The sequence below is a fragment of the Thermobia domestica genome, chromosome 8 (genome assembly GCF_964235325.1).
Source record: "Thermobia domestica chromosome 8, izTheDome1.hap1.1, whole genome shotgun sequence".
Classification (NCBI taxonomy): Eukaryota; Metazoa; Arthropoda; class Insecta; order Zygentoma; family Lepismatidae; genus Thermobia; species Thermobia domestica.
This window is the reverse complement of record NC_137461.1, coordinates 293,992,113-294,012,334: the sequence shown is the minus strand read 5'-3', so window position 1 is coordinate 294,012,334 and position 20,222 is coordinate 293,992,113. Positions and strand designations below refer to the sequence as shown.

At 36.4% G+C, this 20,222-nt stretch overlaps 1 protein-coding gene across 1 annotated transcript in view; it reads left to right on the top strand.

Annotated features, from left to right (window-relative positions):
- The first annotated feature begins 1,440 nt into the window (after positions 1-1,440).
- The window catches only part of Gs1l (pseudouridine 5'-phosphatase-like Gs1l), a 41,864-nt gene continuing 23,082 nt past the window's right edge, over positions 1,441-20,222 (top strand). The window contains exon 1 of the mRNA XM_081770016.1: positions 1,441-1,597. Coding sequence (XP_081626142.1) covers positions 1,540-1,597 — 58 coding nt within the window. The 5' untranslated portion in view covers positions 1,441-1,539. The remainder of the gene's footprint in view (positions 1,598-20,222) is intronic.

The window sequence follows — 20,222 nt, the reverse complement described above, 5'->3', positions numbered from 1 at the left end:
TGGAGTACTTACTGTATTTAATTTTCTAAGAGTAAAAACAATCATTTAATGGCATGTGTGGAATTAAAAGTATAAGTTGTTCATTAGTTCCTAGTTTCAATATAACTTCTGCAAAACAAGCGTCATTACATATATTATTCATTACAATATTATTCATTACTATGATTAATATTGTCCCTTCTATTTAATTGTTTTGCAAATTTACTAAGTAATCTAATCACACAATTTTCCAGACAGAATTTTAAGATGTTCATGAGCAAGAACTCAAATCTCTTCTTACACTTTCGTTGTTTAAGAGTATAAAGGGTTAATACCTACCTGTATTGCTCTTATGAATTTACTTAATAAAATAGAAATACGATATGCAGTATTTTCAGTGCAAAAAGATAGTATCCTCTTAGTTATACAACCTTTCATCAAACAGTGTTAGAAACACTCAGGAAATCTAACATTGATATACAATTGTTCAGATCATGTCTTGCCCCCCCACTTTTAATGTCCAACGCCGCCACTGCATGGGGTCCAATTTTAAAAACCGCATAGAACCCTCGTAAACCACAACATTTTTATTCTTGACGATTATCTTGTTAGTTTCAGAAACACAGGTTTGCCAGTTTCAATTCAAATTTGATATACTTATACTTTTAAAGATTTTCATCCAGAAATAACATGAAGAAATATAGCATATCTGTACTTCATAACCGCCAGGCTACCGCTGAAATCACAACTGCTTACAATGACGACGATGATGGGAAAATGTAGAAGAAAGGTCCCGAATAACTATATTTGAAAAAGCATAAACCCCATATTCATCTGGTGAAACTTAAGAAAAATCCCTTAATAGTCTTCATCCCGGCGAAATTAAAATACCACTAACTTTACAGTAATTATGTGATATCTTCAATAGATAAAAGATAATTGAAATATGGAACAAGAGCGCCCTAGACAATATTATTTTGCATGAGGTACCGTTACCACAAATCACCTAGTAGCTTTCCGTTTTCAGCCGTTTAGAAACCCGAAAATAAATGCCGGAGAACTCAGTAATCCGGCCACCAAGTTCAAAATCGAAACAACCTACGGGAGAAACTCATTGATTCCCAAACAAAAGAAGAAAGTGTAAAACTCAAAATTCTCACAATCAAAATCAGGGAAATCTAATTGAATTGAAAATTAAATATTATAAAATTGAAGACTCGCGAAAATTTCTCTCTTGATTTTGGTCACAATATAATGTATATTTCATTAGAAAATATTTCCAACCCTGTAACATAAATTATTTTTTTTTCAACAAACTTTTTTTTATATGAATGCACTAATAAACAATAAATAATATTTCATTTTGTAAAGAAGGAATATGTCTTTGATTGCAGTTAAAACAAGGAGCTTCATTTTATTAATTTATTCAGAATTTCATAAAAATCTGACGTATGCGATGTGACGTTTTATCACCACATGAGTAATATCAATTAAAGAAAGACGCTCTCTGCAAGTAGTCTGTGTGACCCAAGCATAAAGTTCTCGTGGGAGTAAACAGAAATGGCTCAATTTAGTCCTGTTACACATGCCATATTTGACATGGATGGATTACTACTTAGTAAGTATTATTGCTTAATTTGTATATATATGGTGCTTTGCAATCTTAACTTGTAGTAACTTAGTGTTCCTTCAACATAAATCGATAAAACTACGCCGTCTACCTCTGGATGCCGCCGGTTCGTGCAGTGCTGCCAACCGCTATATTCGGAAATAAATTGTTCGTGTGACACTTTGATAAGAGTAGGATAACTCGGTGCACAGATGTATTTGCTTGAACGAGATGCAATGAAACATTCTTATATCCGTGACTGCATTCCGCATCAACATGTCCAAAATTTGCGGAGCGTAATGCAACTTTACATCCTAAAGGCAATTATAACTGCACTGTTGATCATTGCAAATTAAATCGCAAATTTAGCGTTGCTTTGACACAATTTTTTTATGATTGTGGATCCACCTCCACAATAATGAGCTAAAATAAAATGATTTTATTCTGTAAAAAAGAATACTCAAATTGAAGTTTAAAGATATGCATATTTGTTGCAGCAATTTTCCGAGCTTAACAATTGAATCCAGTCAAACCAGAATATTTATAATACTAAATATTGTTTCAAATCAATACAAGTCGGGCCATGTCGTAACCATTTGCGTCAAAGCAACGCAAACATTGCGAGTATCGGCAGTAAAAATGTCTTTATTCATTTTTTGCGTTGAGTTGCTTTATGATCAATTTTGCAAATACTAGTTTAGAATGACTCCCATACACATTGCAATGGGCTAGCAATTTTTCATGCACAATTACATCGTCAAATTAGAAAAAAAAAAACTTGACTTTTTGTGCTCTAAATGTTTCCTAACACATTCTGCAGTCTTTTTTCTTTGAAGCTTGTTCAAACAATTTTCTGACCCCCTAAATATTTTACAGTAGGCTTGCAAAAGAACTATAATATGGTGATGAACTATCATATGGTTGGATCGGGCCCCACCTAACTTCAGCCGCCCCCCCCCCTACATTTTTGGGCTGGCTACGGGCCTGCTGATGGTTATAATTATACATCCCGACGAATGTAAGAAAAACTATTCTGAAAAAAACACTAACCAAGGTGTCGAAAGTGGTCACTTATGGCCTGCATTAACTATGTATATAAATGTAAACAAAAATGAAAGTGACTAAGTTTGAAAGTGACATTGCCCCCCCCCCCCCCAAAGTTCTGGTAGAAGTGATTGGGGGCGCCGAAGGCGCCCAATGATTACTTTGCCTTTTTTAAAAAGCAGACTGAAGAATGAAAAGTTTATGTACAAAAGCAGTGTTTTGTATGCACTGCCAAACCTTCGGCAAAATATAGCGTGCAGTGCTTTGTATATTATTGTAACTAATGGACACTTTTTCTGTTCCTTTTGTGTTGATTGTCTAGAGCACCTTTGATACAATAAAATAAAGAAATAAAAAGTATCTATATGACAGTCATGCAGCGATATAAACATTTTCTTAAACCTTTGTCGCCCCTCATAATGTACGGGCGACATAATGCTTCGATAGAATAAAAAAGGACATAATGTTACAAAGACGGAGCATTGTAAATATATTAATTATTCCTTTCGTTGCCCCTGATTATATAGGGACGCCTTCGATAAAATAAAAAAGAAATAATATTGCACCAAGGGCGCTGTAAATACATTAATTATTCCTTATCTCGCACTTGATTGTATAGGGCGCCTTCGATAGAATAAAAAGGGATATAATATTGCATCAAGGACGATATAGATATATTAATTATTCATTTTTCGCCCTTGATTGTATAGGACGCCTTCGATAGAACAAAAAGGGATATAATATTGCACCAAGAGCGCTGTAGATACATTAATTATTCCTTTTTACGCCCCTGATTGTATAGGGGCGCCTTCGATAGAACTAACAAGGAGGTAATATTGCACCAAGGGCGCTGTAGATATATTAATTATTCCTTTTGCCGCCTCGGATTGTATAGGGGCGTCTTCGATAGAACAAAAAGGATGTAATATTATACCAAGGGCGCTGTAGATATATTATTTATTCCTTTTGTCGCCCCCGATTGTATAGGTGCGCCTTTGATAGAACAAAAGGATGTAATATTGCACCAAGGGCGCTGTAGATATATTAATTATTCCTTTTGTTGCCCCTGATTGTATAGGGGCGCCTTCGATAGAACAAACAAGGATATAATATTGCACCAAAGGCGCTGTAGATATATTATATATATATATATATATTTTTTTTTTGTCGTCCCTGATTGTATAGGGGCGCCTTCGATAGAACAAAAAATGATGTAATATTGCGCCAAGGGCGCTGTAGATATATTAATTATTCCTTTTTTCGCCCCAGTTTGTATAGGGGCGCCTTCGATAGAACAAACAAGGATCTTCTCAGCTACCGCGCAGGAAACAAGATCCCGAAAAGACTAGAACACTCGCAGACATCCGCGAAAAATTACCAATTCAACACCGCAGAAGAGAAATTACGCGCAACCTATTATGAATGTTTGAACAATATCATTTGCAAAATTTAGTCGATTCCATCAGCCTGAACTGAAGAAGTATCGTGCAATAGAGGATGTAATTCTGGAAGGTAAATTTTCTCAAGACATTAGTGACATTTTAAAAGAATACCATGTCAATTAGGACCAACTACAGATGCAACAATTACTCACCAATATTCCCACTTCAAAAAATCAGAGATCTGCTTGAGAACTTCAAGGAATTCTATAAAGAAACAAGAGAGTTGTTTCCTGAAGTGTTGAAAGTCCTTTGTTTCCTGCTTGTCATCCCGGTGCCATCCGCAACTGTCGAGAGAAGTTTCTCAATGTTGCGGCGTCTCAAAACTTATCTGAGGTCCACAATGACCCAGGCAAGCTTGACTCAATGGACGTGAAGGAACTGTGTAGAAAATTCACAAATAGCTCCTACCGTGCAATTGTCTTCGGAAAAGTGAATTCTGCTCTGAAATGTGCAGTTTTTGTGTCGAAATGAGCTATAGGATCTCAGTGGCTTATTATTTTTTTTTTTACATTGAACATTTAATCAAATTGAAACTATATTATTCCGTTCTTGTTAAATATATTAAAAGTTGGATGTTACGTACGCAAGGGCTCAAAAAACGGCTTTTAAAAAAGTTTTTTCAACCGCTTTTATGCCTGTCAAATTTTGAACTTTTTTTTTTTTTTTAAATATTTTAACTTTAATGAAGAAAGTACTTTCCACCTTTGTTCCCCATTATAAGAAGAAAAAGAGACTTAATTACTGCATTCTGAAGAAAAATAAATATGAGAAGTTCAACAATCAAGAATAATCGATCAATCATAAGAAAAAGAAGGGCAAATATATTAAACCTTTGGGGACTTTTGGTACAGATCTGAACCATGGCGTCGACCTTCGGAATTTGCTTTATAAATCTCTAGTAAAGCTTTTCACACTGTGTTTTTTGCATTCATTTAAGCGGGAAAGCATCAAAGAATGTGTTTCATGGGAATTTTGCGATCACGCTTGCGATGCCTGGGGGCAGTGACGTCACAAACATGAACGAAGAAAGAGAGAAAAGTTTTAGAGCTTTTTTAACACATCGCTATTAATCCTAGGATCATGGTCCATAACTAGTTGTGTTTGTAATAAAAAATGTTTCCAACTGTACCACTCAAATTTCCCTATTGTGTACCAGAAGCAAGAATATTCCACCCAAAGTTGAAAAAAGGGGATTTTTCAGATCTTTTCCTTTTTTCGGGAATTCCTCCCCTCAGGGACATGTGAGTGGTACCGTTTAAAACCTACCACCATTCCAAACAAAACAAGGTACAAACCATGATAGTAGGGTAAATAGTGATTTAAAAAAAATTACTTTCTCCCCTATTATATATTTTTCATCCCTATTTGTCGTAGGATCATAGTCTGTACCTCATTTTGTTCGTAATAATGCAACGTTCCCAACGGTACCACTACCATTGCGCTGTCATGTACCTGAGAAGATAAGATTCCGAGAAAGTTAATTTTTGAAAATTTGAATTTCCCGCTTTTCTGTATACATTTTGGGCGGAAATTTCTCCCCTCAGGTACATGATACGGACATGCAAGTGATACGATTTAAAACACTGGTTCATTACAAACAAAAAGGTACAAACCATAATCTTAGAATAAATAGTCTTGGTGCTAGAGCTGATTTACTAAATTTCCCTCCCCATTTTTGGGTAATAGTTACTTTGGAACTTTGGCAAATAAATAAATAAATAAATAAATAAATGTATTGTTATTCAATAAGCTCTAGCGTCAAGAGTGTTCATTGTAGGACCATGGTTCGTACCTTATTTTGTTTGTAATGAAGTATCGTTTCGAACTGTACCACTGCCATGGCACTAGCATGTATCTGGGGGAAGAAATTCTCAAAAAGGTTATTTTTCCCTTTAAAAATCTCTTTTTCCCAATCTAAGCCGGATTTTTTTCACTTCTGGTACATGATGGGGAAATTTGAATGATACATTTGGAAATATTCCTTCATTACAAATACAAAGAGTTACGAACTATGATCCTACGATAAAGAGTCTTGACACTAGAACTTGTTGAATAACAATAGTAGATATTAGGAAAAAATAGTAAATGAATTTTAGCACTAAGACTATTTACCCCAGTATCATGGTTCATACCTCGTTTTGTTTGGAGTGAAGCAAAGTTTTTTTTTTTTTATTTGGTAACATTCGCATGTCCATGTTGTGTACCGGAGGGAAGAAGTTCGCAGGAAACGGGGACTTTTAAAAAAAAATAACATTTTTCCCAATTTGGACAGGAATTTGCCTTAGGTACATATTAAGGAAATTTACAAATTAGGAAAACACTGTTTCATTCCGAATAAAACGGGATATGAACCATGATTCTACGATAAATAGTCTCGACGCAATAGCTGCTTGACTGAAAGTCTAAAATTTACCTAAAAAAGTGGGAATCTCAAAAGGGTTAATATATGGGGTTTTCTAGTTCGAACGAATTGTTTGTACAGTTCTTAGAATAATGTTTAACGACAAAAAAGTTTTAGTGAAAAGTTAGTGGTGGGAACAATAACTGTTCTGAGTAGTGGTTTAAGGTCTCGAAAAAAAAACTGCTTTAAAAAAAAAAGATAAAACGACTCTTTTCCATGCTTTTTTGGCTTGGGATTTTTTTCTTTTAATATTTCATACTTAGTGAAGAAACAACAGTGTATTCCAGCTTTCTTTTCCCATCATAGTCTAACTTAACAAACAAACAAAAACAAAAAAACTGTATTCTGAAGAAAAATAGAAGGTAAGAGCCACCGCACTAAGCTTTGTTGCTTCAGTTCCTTAAACTAAATCATGTTATGTTGCTGCTATTAGTGAAACATTTTCTTCTGAAATATGAACAAAATTATGAAACCTTTTTGGCTCTAATATTAGGTATTGAAGAGTATCTGAAACAATAGTGTTTCTGGAACGGCAGTGATACTCTGTCTGCCAGTTTGACTGTAAGCAACCCAAACAACGCATTTCAAGATTTATAAATTTTAAGAACTTGATATCGTGGCTAGGCCACCAACGTGGGACTTATGAGATCATAGTTATGTCAAAAGAGCGAAAATTTCGTTTTCTTTCCTAAAGCCGTTTTTTTAAATGAAAATAAAGCAGTCTCAAAAATCCAGCAATTTTGCATCTCTAGTCCGATATATCAATACAAAGTGCAGTTCAATCTATGTACTGAAACATTTGAAGATTAATGTGGTGTGAAAGTAAAATAAGAAAAGTGTATGTGTATGTGTATTGTGAGAATCTGTTGATCACTTTAGAAAAAAAATTTGGGTTGTGATATGTCTTCAGCCTCTGGAGAGTGAGAATGTGACTTTAGTGCCGAACGTATACGGAACAATCATGTCGTACTATTTAGTGATTAATTAATAGTAAACTGTACTTCACACGTATCCCGACGCAAATCAAATGAGGTCTACTAATCTTACTAATGTACAACTCTTGTGTTGAATGAATGCATTGGGTGGGTGAAGAAGCTGTCTTTACTTAAAGTAAGTCTAATATTTTAATTTTTCAAATGCATAGCTGTTTTCGTAAATTACAATTATTTTTCCACACACACACAAAAAAACATAACAGTAATACTGTAAAGATTAGAGGAAATTACGCGTTGTGATGGGGGGCGGCGCTGTTGAGAGAGGGGCGCAACAAAAAGACTTGCCCCCTCCTATATTTGAAATGTTGTTACGCGGCTGACGTGTGGCATTATTTTCAAAGTACAACGATTTAAGTTAAACCGTCTTGTCCCATGGCCCCCGCAGGTCCTAGGTAGGGTCCAACTCAAAAGTTTCGAAGGTAAAGGGGGTTAAGTAGCACGTCTTTTGAAAGCTGTTGTTAAATGAAAAAATATGGAGCAAGTCTCTACTCTCTACGACAACCCTGTGCAAAATGGCGACGGATCAAAATATAAACAAAAGTTTAATTCAAAACTCTATGGCCACCTTGAATCCATGATGGCCGCTTAAAACCTAGGCATACCAAACTGCTGAAGCTAGGATAACCAAATTTGATATGAATGTTGATCAGCAAGCGTATGTGACAAAAAGACACGAAATGTTCAAAAACGCGACATCTTGAGTTCAAAATGCTGCACTATGTATCTAACGCATGTGCAGCTCAAACCACTGGAGTTGGAGAAGCGAAATGTGGTATTTACGTTTATGGTTAACAGTAGATATCCACAAAATACCAAAGACGTATCATCTGTAATCCAATATATCTGCCAATATGAATATGTTATTTCTTGGAATATTGTGACCAAACCAACAAACTTTGACGCAGCTCTATGTACTGAAGTGATTTACACGTGGTTTGGTACTGCTCGCTAATCTTGTAAATGAACTTTTTTTTTTTTTTTTTTTTTTGTATATTTGGTATTGCTTGAAATAGGATGATCAAACCAACGAATGGCATACAATACGTAACAATTGAGCTCCGAACCTAACTGGTGCAGCAAGTCCTTTATGTACGAACTACGTATGATAAAATTAGAAAAGTCCCAAAGGTATTCAACTTTTGTTTAGCAGTATGAATAGGAATTCAGAGTTCTATGTTCATTGCATATTCGTTATATTCACTAAATGATATTTCCAGTACGGTCGTACTCGCCATACCTATCAGGAATTTGCAACAGTCGTTCAAAGCTTAAGGTGGCGAAATTGCGTACACCTACCTTATTTTCTCATCACTATTAAGCGTTGACGTTAATAGTACTCCTGACAGTTTGCCGACGGAGTTAATTGAATTTCAGGAGAATGTTGCTTTGAAAGAGGTATTTCAGGACAACTGCACGCAAGACTTTTATCAGAAATACTTTCTATTCAACAAGTACCCCAACTTAGCTCATTCCAACATGAAGACCATGACATTGTTTGGCGGCACTCTTCGGATCAAGTCCAAGAAGAGGTCAAGGGTAACAGAAGTCCATCTTTAAAATTTCCTCCATGTTGGAACATCTAGTGTACCCCTGAAGACTGAGAGACTGGTTCAGAACATGACGGGTCAAGTTTCCCCCTAAAATTGTTGTAAGTAAACACACTATTCTGCTCTTCATTTCTGAGTAAATATTTTGGTTACCTTTAAAACAGTTTTGCGTTATTGAGATGTAAAAATTACGATGATCATGTTCCATCATTGAATGCAATACTATTTAACAGTCGTAAAAATGATATTTCAACAGTGTGGCCCGCGACGCCAATTAGTACTCTGTGATTGGCCCACCCACTGTTCCAAGTTGCACACTTTTGATCTAAAACCCCGAGAAGATAAAAAGAACCGCGCTCATTGTTGTAACCCAAACGTGTTCTTTTAATATATATATATATATATTGAAAATCATTTAAAAAAAAACTGCATTATAGCCAAGTAGTATTCTATTTGGAGTATTCTAGTTCAGTTTCAGTACAATTCTGCTAGGTTTGCGAACCATTGCTAACGGTCAGAACATACAGTACGCAAATAGCTGCATATTTGTGACGCCAAAACTGTAGTAAGGACTATGCTCTATATGCGATACTCTAAGCGTAGAACTGTTTCATTTGGCGAATTTGGTTTTCTTTAAAATCTGAAAGTGATGGAATCGAGAAAAGACACGATTTACACAAAATCGAAAGAAACAACAAACATCCGGATATCAGAAACGTAAAGAACCAGAGAATAATGTTGTCGCAGCTGGGAGTGATCCAAAGCAGCGAAAACTGCTTTTTCTACCAATCCGCGTGGAGGCCTCCAAACTACTCAAAAAAATCCCCCCTCCCTCACACAGATTTTTTTTTTAATATCAGAGGAAAGTAAAAACAAGATGAAACTTTTGTGTGCGTGCTTTCATGGAAAAGCAATCACATGACTTCAGACTCCAGACCAACTCGGTATTCATCTCAAGGCCCTTAAGCATCATTCTCCGGGTCGGCCCTTGTACTTCCAGATCGTATCTGCTGAAGCATGGCATCTACAGTTAATGTGGGCTCTGAACCTCGACCAGGTTTTGATCCAATATAATTGGCGAGTGGAACTCTCATCTATGGGCCGTTACCCATCATTCTAGACCTCCTCCAGGAGGGTTGGATTACAGAGCAGTTTCCCATTTACGTTTCCTTTTACATCCAAACTTATATGCATTTTTTTTTTTACTTCTGAATATTAAACATCTCAATTTTAATGAAATTTCACGCTAGGGTTGTGAAGAGTTGCCAATTTAGCCACTTTGTGGCCAGATCCAGTAGCGGATCCAGAGGGCAATCGCCCCCTTCCCAGAGGAGGAAACTTTCTTATTTTATATATAAATAAAACCCATCCCAGAGTTTGGAGCTCTTAAAAGTAGCAGTACACCCCCCCCCCAGACGTCCGTCCTGGATCCGCCCCTGGCTAGATCTGTCCATTTTGAGAACCTAGCCAGCCACAAATTTTCGAAAAAGCCACTAGTGGCTCTTTACGCCATATGTTTTACGTTTTTAACTATTTCTAGCTAATTATTTTCTGAATTTAGAAACTGTTTTGTTGGAATCTGTGTCATTTTGCTATTTTCAGTTTACTAAATTTCTTTCAGTTAGATTCAAGTTTTTGTGCGCAGAAAGTTTCTAAAGTAGAGATAATTGGAATATTACCAAAGTATTTTTTGCAACCGGTTAGGTATCTTCGTTTCTTTTTCTTTATTAATGTTTTGTTAGGTTGTGTTATTAACAGCAATTAGTGTGATTAAATTCAATTTTAATTCAACAAAAATTTCAATTAAATTCAAGAATAAATTTTTAAAAAATGCCAAAAGGTCAGTACACTCCAAGTCATAAAAGCGAATAGGAGAATTTGCCAGGACTTAGAAAGTGTATTCACCCTGTTTCAACAGACAGTACTGAAGTATTTGTTTATTTTGTAAATCGGGAACGAGAGCTAAAATGTTTGACGTAAAAGCACATATATAAATGAATAGATAAACACATTTCAGCAGCAAAAGCCGTTTATCACTAAATGAGAAACGAAACTTAGTTTTGGACCTAGTCCTTCAATCTCGGTAATAATAAGGCAAAAGCGAATTTTTCACTCTTTATTGCGACACATTTATCACTAATTGCTAATGATTATTTGGCACAGTTATTTACTTGTAGGGACTGCAAAACTCTAAATGATTTGCATATTTTCTAGCCATTTCTGGCCATTTTAGCTATTGATTTCAGCCATTTTTTTCGTTGGTTGTTGGCAACACTGGTTATGATGTGCTGTTAGAATATTTGGTAGGTATACGCACGTTTTCGAAAATATATCGTATACCCACAACCATATAGGGCTACACTTGTTCTTTCGTGAAGTTAAAGGTGAGTATACCCAAGACTATAAAAATATATAGGTAGGTATAAGCCATATACTCCCGTATTGTTTCATTACATCTCTGAAGTGCATGATTACAGTCAGTGTTCGTTGTGGGAAAAAGACAGAAGCAGTATGTTTTATTTCGATTTTAACTCGACATACCGGCTATCTAAATGTTGAAATATAGTAAGAGTATGTTGAGAGACTTGGACATTACGGAAGTTAGAGAAGAAATATATAGAAAGCTTCGAAATGTGGTGTTGGAGGAATATGAAGAAGATAAAAAATAGACAGAGAGAGAGCTACAAACGAAGATGTTTTAAAACGGATAGGACAGAAGAGTACATTTCTAGCTAGCATTCTTCGTAGAAAGGCCAATTGGATTGGACACATCTTGTGAAGAAATTGTCTTCATACAGCCATAAAAGGAAAGATGGAAGGAAAGCGAGGAATAGGAAGAAGAATACAACTGATTGGTGATTTGAGAAACAGAAGAAAATATTGGGAGTTAAAAGAGGAAGCTGAAGATCGAAAAATGTTGGAAGAAACATTTCCAGGCCTAAATCTAATTATTAAAAAAAACAAAAAAAAAAAAAAACTCTTCAGTCCCAGGACCTGTCAAAAGGCAGAATTCTTAATAATAATAACGATCTTGCCTAAAAGATTGCATTTCTATTTAGATAACGACTGAAAACCAATGGAGACCTTCTCTGCGTTACGTGGGGAGTGACATGGAGAGCCTTGGATCTCCCCCTTCCCTAACAACTTTCTGAAAAAAATATTCTCTTGTGTTGTATTATTGAGAATTATACACGAAAATGCTCAAAAACTGAGATTTTATATTAATTTCCTACGGGAAAACTTCTTCCCCCCCCCACTCGACTGAGGGGCATTCCAAACCTCCGAAAGATTCGCCCTCCACCTACAGCAGACAACCTCTAAATCCGCCCATGCTCAAAACATGACATTTACATGCATTAAGGCAAGAAGTTACACACACACATAAGAAAGAAACAATTCAATACGGCACATCAAAATATCAGCTAGATAAACTTTTTTTTTTTGAAGACATCTCATTTTAAAACAAAAGGTAGGAAAGAGATAAAAATGTTGGTGATTGCAACTTAGAAATTATTTCTACATAAGAAATAGTCAATTACTGTGCAAAGCTATTCGTCACTTACTGTGTACAAAATGAATTTATTAAAGATATTTAGCATCTACTCTCCAGTGACTGAATTTCTTGATTAAAAAAAAAAAAAAAAAAAAAATAGAGGTGGTATGGCATACCACCGCATACCGTCTCACTTCCTCTACTGATTACAGTAGAATCCGACTACTGATTATAGTATTTTAATCATGCTGATTATGTAATATACTAAATACTTTTTTTAAAAGAAGAAACGCAACTTTCTGTTGACTAGGAGCGCACATAGAAATTTTTATTAGAGAGGCGGTCCAAAGTCGAAAATAAATTCAACATTTAAAAAATGTTATATATTTGTAAATTTATTAATACACGTGTTTTAGTATAATACGTCGCTTGTATATTTAATGCAGAAAATTATACGTAATACGCCATCTTCAAAACTAATACTACAGCAAAACGCTTTTTTTTTTTTTTTGAGGGTAGTGGTTGGAGCTAACACTTTATTTCTGGATACGGAAGTATGAGGGCATCTTATTATGAGTGGAACAATCTTTATTTTGGAGGAATTTGAATAAACATTAGTTGTATCTAATCTGCCACTAGAGGGTTTCGCCCTCTCTCTTGGCCTGGGGTTTGAGATCATCAATTTTTCTTTATTCATATTATGGTCGGTCAAGGAGCTGTGAAAGAAATATTTATTTTAGTCATCAACAAAATCAAAATGCAAAGATTATATCAAAAAAGATTAATTTTATATATCAATATCATAAACAAAACGAAATATGAAAACAAAATGTTATTAAACAAAGTATGAAACTAGGAACAGACAAATGCATATTAATCTTCTGTCCTGGGGCGGCTCAGGACTGATGAAAGACATGTGGATAGCCCTTATTAGTGGTGTGGAGAAACAGTGCTATGATGGGAAAAGATGAGGAATGTGCTGCTGGATAATTTGGTGACGAAAGAATGCTGTGTGATGATGATCTGCTGGAAGATTGCGGAGATATATTGTAACCAGGACGCTGAGTGGTGTATAACAGTATTTATATGCGGATTCTTGTTGTAAGTCTGTAAATATTGTATCAAGAAATATATCCTTACGATTCTGGAGATTCTTGGCTATAAATTTCTCACGCAAGTTGGCAATGTGATGAACGAGCGGAGGAAAGTCAATTTTATCATATAGGTCAGTATTATGATAAGGAAGTTTGATCCGATATGCTAAACGAATGGCGTGTCGCTCTAGGATCTCAAGTCTGTTGTAGAATTTTTGTGGGGTTGAACACCAAGCTACGTGACCAAAAGTAAGGACACTCCTCATGAATGCTTTGTAGGTGTTAAGTAGTAATTTAGAGTTCAGTCCCCAGTTCTGACCAACAAGGCGACGAAGAAGTTGTAATCTGTTTTTAGCCTTCGTAACAATTTTTTGTAACTGAGGTGTCCATCGCAACTTATCATCAAAGATGATACCTAAGTATGTAACAGTTTTAGAGGGGTGAAGAAGGTGATCGCCTACTCGTATCTGTAACAAATTGGGATTACGCCTAACTTTACTACGACACTTTGTTGGTAGAATAACTAGTGTCTGAGTTTTGTCTTCGTTTACTGATAGTCGCCATTTACGACACCATTGCAGAAAAGCTGTAATCGTAGTCTACAAGTGTACGTTAATATGTTGTATTGTTTTGCCTAGTGTTAGAAAAGCTGTATCGTCAGCATATTGGAACAGATAAGTATTCGGTGCTGGAGATGGCAAATCTGAAGCATACAAGATGTACAAAAGAGGCGATAAGCTAGAACCTTGCGGTACCCCCGTGTGTGGAAATACTGGATGGGATAGAGAGTTATTGACGCTGACATAGGCAATACGGTTAAGTATGAACGAATAAATAACTCGGAGATATGAGAGAGGAAGACTCAATTTAAGCAGTTTATAAAATAATCCGTAGTGCCAAATCCGATCGAATGCCTTTTCAAGGTCCATCAGTATGAGACAAGACGGGAGAGATTTATTGTAGTGGTTGGTTATGATGGTAGTTAGGCGAAGTAACTGATCATTTATACTGTAATAGGGCCTAAATCCAGCCTGACGAAGTGGTAAAAGTTGATGATCAGTGATATAGGGGTGTAAACGTAAGACCAGTATTTTTTCAAAACTTTCCCAAGTGTGGATGTTAGTTGGATGGGACGATATGATTGCACAGAATGTGCTGGTTTGTTCGGTTTCAAAAACACACAGACTTTTGATACCTTCCAATCGGAAGGATAGTAACCTGTTCGAAGTATAAATGTATATATTGTAGCCAGAAAAATGAAAAAGTTGGCCGAACATTCTTTCAGAAGTCTGTACGATATTTGGTCAAAGCCGGGGGCAGTGCTACGTTTCCGTTTAATGACGGATAGAATATCTCCAGAAGTGATTTCCTGAGTTAAAGGATTATTGTTGTCTAACCTGTGATGGATGGAAGGCTGTAATAGCTGGTTTATTGTTTCTTCGGAAACTTTGGGACTGCTGCGGTGAATACAGGTAGGAGGTGTAAAGACAGATTGGAGATGGCCGGCGAAAGCATCTGCTTTCTCAGTGTCCGTATGTAAAGGTTGATCATTCTGTATAAGGGGGTAAGATGAATTTACTTTCTGCCCAGTTAGAAGGTGAAATTTTTTCCAATATTTCGTTGGATGTGACTCTGTGTTCAGTTGACTACAGGTTTTGCTCCAGCTAATCCGCTTGTGAGCAACAATATAATTATGCACCGTCCTTTGCCACCTACGAGCTTGTGTTAGGTATTCCGGGTTTCGTGTTTTTTCGTATTCTCGAAAGTAATAGCGAGATTTGCGTACGAGAGCCAAATATTGAGGGGGTAACATTGGCTGATACGTTTTACCTTGATACTGAGGTATATATTGGTCAGCGCTATTTTTTATAGCCTCTACAATGCTATGTACGGTACCTTCAAGCTCGGATTCAGTAGTAGGTGGTGCTAAAGGAGCAAGAGCGACATCTATATCAGAGCGACATTGACCCCCGTTCGCTTTGTCGTACAGCTTGATAGTTCGTAAAACTGGTTCAGATTGTTGTCTTTTATGGTTAACAATCACTTTTATTGGAAGGTGGTCGCTGCCCATACAATCCAGAATCTGTATGATGCATTTATCGACAATTGAAACAGTACTAATAACAACATCAGGTGTTGTCTGACTGCTTGGTCGCGTATGTTTAGGTAGTTGATAAACATGTCCATGCAAATTAAGTGATATATGATCGTGAAACTGTTCTTTATCTTGTACAGAGCGACTATGAATATTAATGTCGGCTAATATTATGAGATGTCTAAATTGATGAAACAAGTAAGTGAAAAATGCAAGAGGAATGACGTTGCCGGGACGAACGTAAATTGTAGCCACTGTTAGTACAAGATTTGGAAGGTAAACTGTTGTAACTAGGTGCTCTGGTAACTGATAATGCAGTGCAATAGAGTGGTTTCTATGAGTGATTTTATTACGTATTCCGATTGCAACGCCGCCTTGAGCTCTTGCATTGTGGTCTGGGTAATCACAGCGAAGAAAGTTATATCGAGGAAAACAATATATGTAGTTGGTTTGAGCGCTGTTTCATTCAGAAGAAAGATGTCTATATTCTCCTCAAGTAGTAATTGCTCAAATAGTATGCGATGTGACGGTAGGGAGCGAATGTTCATGAAAAGAAGTGCTAGAGCCATAATCACATAAAACATTATGAACTTAGACTGTGGTGTCTCTAGGTACAATGTGGAAATGAACATAGGGCCCAGAATATGTAGCATACAGATTAACTTGAAAGATAGCTGAGGCTGCTGCAATAACGTGATCCAGGATAAGTTGGCGTTGGAAAGGAAATATATTTTGAAGGATAAGCGTAATGTAACGGAGAAAGTTCTCAACAATTAATGGAGTTGTAATGGATTGTGACACTGGTACTGTTGAATCTGTAGTCCGTAATGGGACAGTCATCTCAGGATGTTCTGGATTTGCTGCTGGTTTAGCTTTACATTTATAGCTATAGGTCGGATGCGTGTCACTGGAACAAGTAGAACAGTGCGGTGCCTTTCCCGTATTTGGACAATCTTTGGTTTCGTGAGTGCCAGTACAATATCCGCATTTCGCAACATTTGGACATTTTGCAGTTATATGTTGATTATAAACTTGGCACCGTTCACACCGAATTGGCAGAGGGTGATTGGTACGAGATGGTTCTACCCTGTGACGCTTTTTGTATATAAATGCGCCCTCTTGCAACAGAATATCAATGGCTGATTGAGAAGTGGTCAAAACTCGTACCATATATGTTGCGCCGTTATTGTTTTTAATTCGGATACATTTTGAGACTTCAATTCCCTCAGCTTTTAATTCTTCAAGCACTTCCTCATCAGTTATTTCCGGTAAGACACCTCGAATAACTACTGACATCATAGGAGTTCTAGGAGGTGGGGGATTTTGTTTGACTCTATCCGGCAGTTTAGATAACTGGGCAGCTTTACCGAAAATTTCATAACTCGCCTTATTACGGAGTGTTGTACCGAAATTTTCATCTTCAGACTTGATAATAACACCACCCCTGGTGAAAACAATTTGGTGAATACTGGCTCGTGGTAGGTATTTAATGATTTGATTAAATATGTGACGAGTATTACTGTATTTAGGATCGAAATTGGTTAGAAGAAATGAGTAAAGTTTCGGTCGTGCAAGTGTGGCTGCATATGACTGTTGCATAGCAACAGTGGACGTAGTAGGATTGGATGCGGTAGTTTGCATCGGTTCTGGATCTTCTGGGCGTTTGATAAAGGTAGGAGAACGAGAGCGGGATCTCTTCTCAACAGACTCTAAACTACCCTCCGAGAGATGTCGGCTACGCCGATTACTTCGGGGATCTCGTTTGGCATCCGCCACTGGTTTAGGTGTAAGTCCTTGAACTAATCCTGGTAGCTTATGCATGGTGCGATAAAGAATATGCACCGCATAAGGTAGGGTTTATACGAGTAAAGAGCAGCAAGTTCGGATGAGTGGTACGATTCACGACGACAACAAGTTGTTCAGGATATGAATTCCACAATGACCTTCAAAAATTTAAGTATAACCCTCCAGAAGATGAGAATCTTCTGTCAGTCTCCTATGTAGAGTATCTGTACTGTCCTCCCAAGTACGTCTGCTATACTTGTTCACTGCTTAGTACAGTAACTAACTACAAGAGGAGTTAGGTTTGAAGCATGAGCAAAACGCCAATAAAGGAAATTACTTGTTATAACCTGACCAACGAACGAGTGCGGGCGGCTGGTTTTGGAACTAAAATACAAACAACAGTGTTTCTAACCGGATTACTTGTAATTAATCTATCACAGTTATTTTTGTCCTGTTCGTAATAAACCACTTCACGCATATGTTCAAGTTAAGACAAACACAGTTTCAAACACGGGAGTCTCTGGCGGGGGACTTGGGGGACGCGTTCCCCCCAATATTTTGAAGAACAAAATATTCTGTATTTTATTCTAATTTAATTTATATATTAACGACAGAATAACATATAAATACTATTATATTTATTTGGGATATAATATTCAGGTTGTGAAACGATTATAACAGTTCTTGATACACCTAAGGGAGTCTGTGAAGATAAACAGAAAGGTAAGAAATAGAATCGAATATTATACACAGGTTCGGCTAGGTAGTGCCATTTTAATCACTTTCGTTGATGCCCCCCCTCCAAATTTTACATGATAGAGACGCCAGTGGTTTCAAAAGTTATAGAAGTTATTTCCAGAACACTTTATGGCAGTACAAAAAAGTACATACACCCTCCATATTAATTTGGCAATAACTTGCGAATAAACCTCAGAGCTGTACAAAGAAACACTACGAACTTCGTAGCATTAGATTGTAAGGAATTCTTACTTCTTCTATTAACAAAACCTCGAAGTTCAACTATATGGATCTAAGTTATACTTTGGTAACTGCGTTTTCGTTGTTTAAAGCAAGTTCTATTGAGTAATTTTGAAATAAGAAATCTTCGGAATTGCGATCAAGTTGGGCCATGTAATCTCCGATCGATTGTCTAAGCAGTGTCTTGAGTAACAAAATTCTTTTACATTGAGATCATTTTCGGATGTGCTGCAAAAATCCGGTGAGAGAGAAACTGATAATCTTTCACCGCCATACTCTAACCACCTCCGAAGGAGACTTGAATCCGCCCCTCATTGAGATGGTAGATAAAGATAACTCTCTCTGATGTCTAACCTGCCATTATTTAGCATGGTTTGGCAATTTTAAAAAATCCAGCATTTCTGCCATATTTTGAAAACTTTATTTAAAATAAATATATCAGTGTTACATTGGAGGTGATAGGGGAGCGATTGAAGTTTAAAGTGGGATGCCTGACAACTGAAGGTTCTTTGTTCTTCCAAGGAATTGAACTCCAGTGAAATTCAGGAAAAAATGAATTATGTATTAAAAAAGAAATACAAAATATGTTTTCAGGGTAACTCTTACAGACATTATGTTATTATAAAATTAATGCTACTTCTCAAACTGATTAGAGTGAACAGATGAATATTTGAATAACAAAACCACTTGCATAAGTTTATCAAAGTATCAAGTTTGAAAAACAAAGTTTGTCTTTCATTGTTATCTCATTGCACAAAGATACCGGTGATGAAACAATTGCCAGAAAATCACGCGGCCGCTTCTTTCATCAATTCATGAAAAAGATGAGTGCCAATATTAGGCACCTAAGTTCATTATTAGCAACAAAAAAAAAAAAAAAAAAAAAACCTCTTGCAACCATACTTAGCACATTTTAATACTTAGACTTGAAATAAAAATACAGCTGTTTAAAGATGATTGCCTTTGTCTTTGAATTTCATATGTGGACAACAATATAGGGCTTTTCAGATAGAGGAGGGAGAGGGGCAGGTTTTGTTAAACAAGAGCGTACATCTGATATGTTTGAACTATATGCAACTTGTGCTTACGGGCTAAACTCAGTCCTCTGAAGTTAATCGACAAATGATTATGTATTGCAGGCACAAAGATAACACTAGGCTCCCAAGTTTTAAAATTATATTGTGTGTGAAAACAGACAGTAGAATTAATTCTTTGTCACCTGAGACCTAGAGTCTGAAAGAAATTTAGAGTGAGTTCAAAGGGAATTTCTGTACTCATAAATAAAAATTGTGAGTTTATCATGTGTTGAAGCAATGATACGCTTATGTTATCCATACGCTGATGTTTTATCAATACTTTTATTCCACATTTACCAAAAGGCTCGATTACGATAATAATTCTAAAAGAAAGATGAATTGTATTCAGATTTTACATGCCAATGCCGAAAGGCAAGTTATCTAATCCCATAGCCCTTTAAAAAATGAAGGAAAAATTTCTTCTTCACCTCTTTTTTCTCCCAAAGGGTTCACATTCATCGAAAAAATGAAATGAAATTTCTTAGTTTAACGTCCCATTATTATACTCTTTATGCTACAGAAGACAGATGATTATTGAAAGTGAAAGATTGTAAAATTAATTTTTGAGCTCACTCGGATTTCAACCTAGAACCACGTACAACAAAGGCACATGCGCTAGCCAATAGACCAACGAAGAGGGCTTCCACAGTTCTCGAGTGGAAAGGTATCGGAATTCTTCCTTGG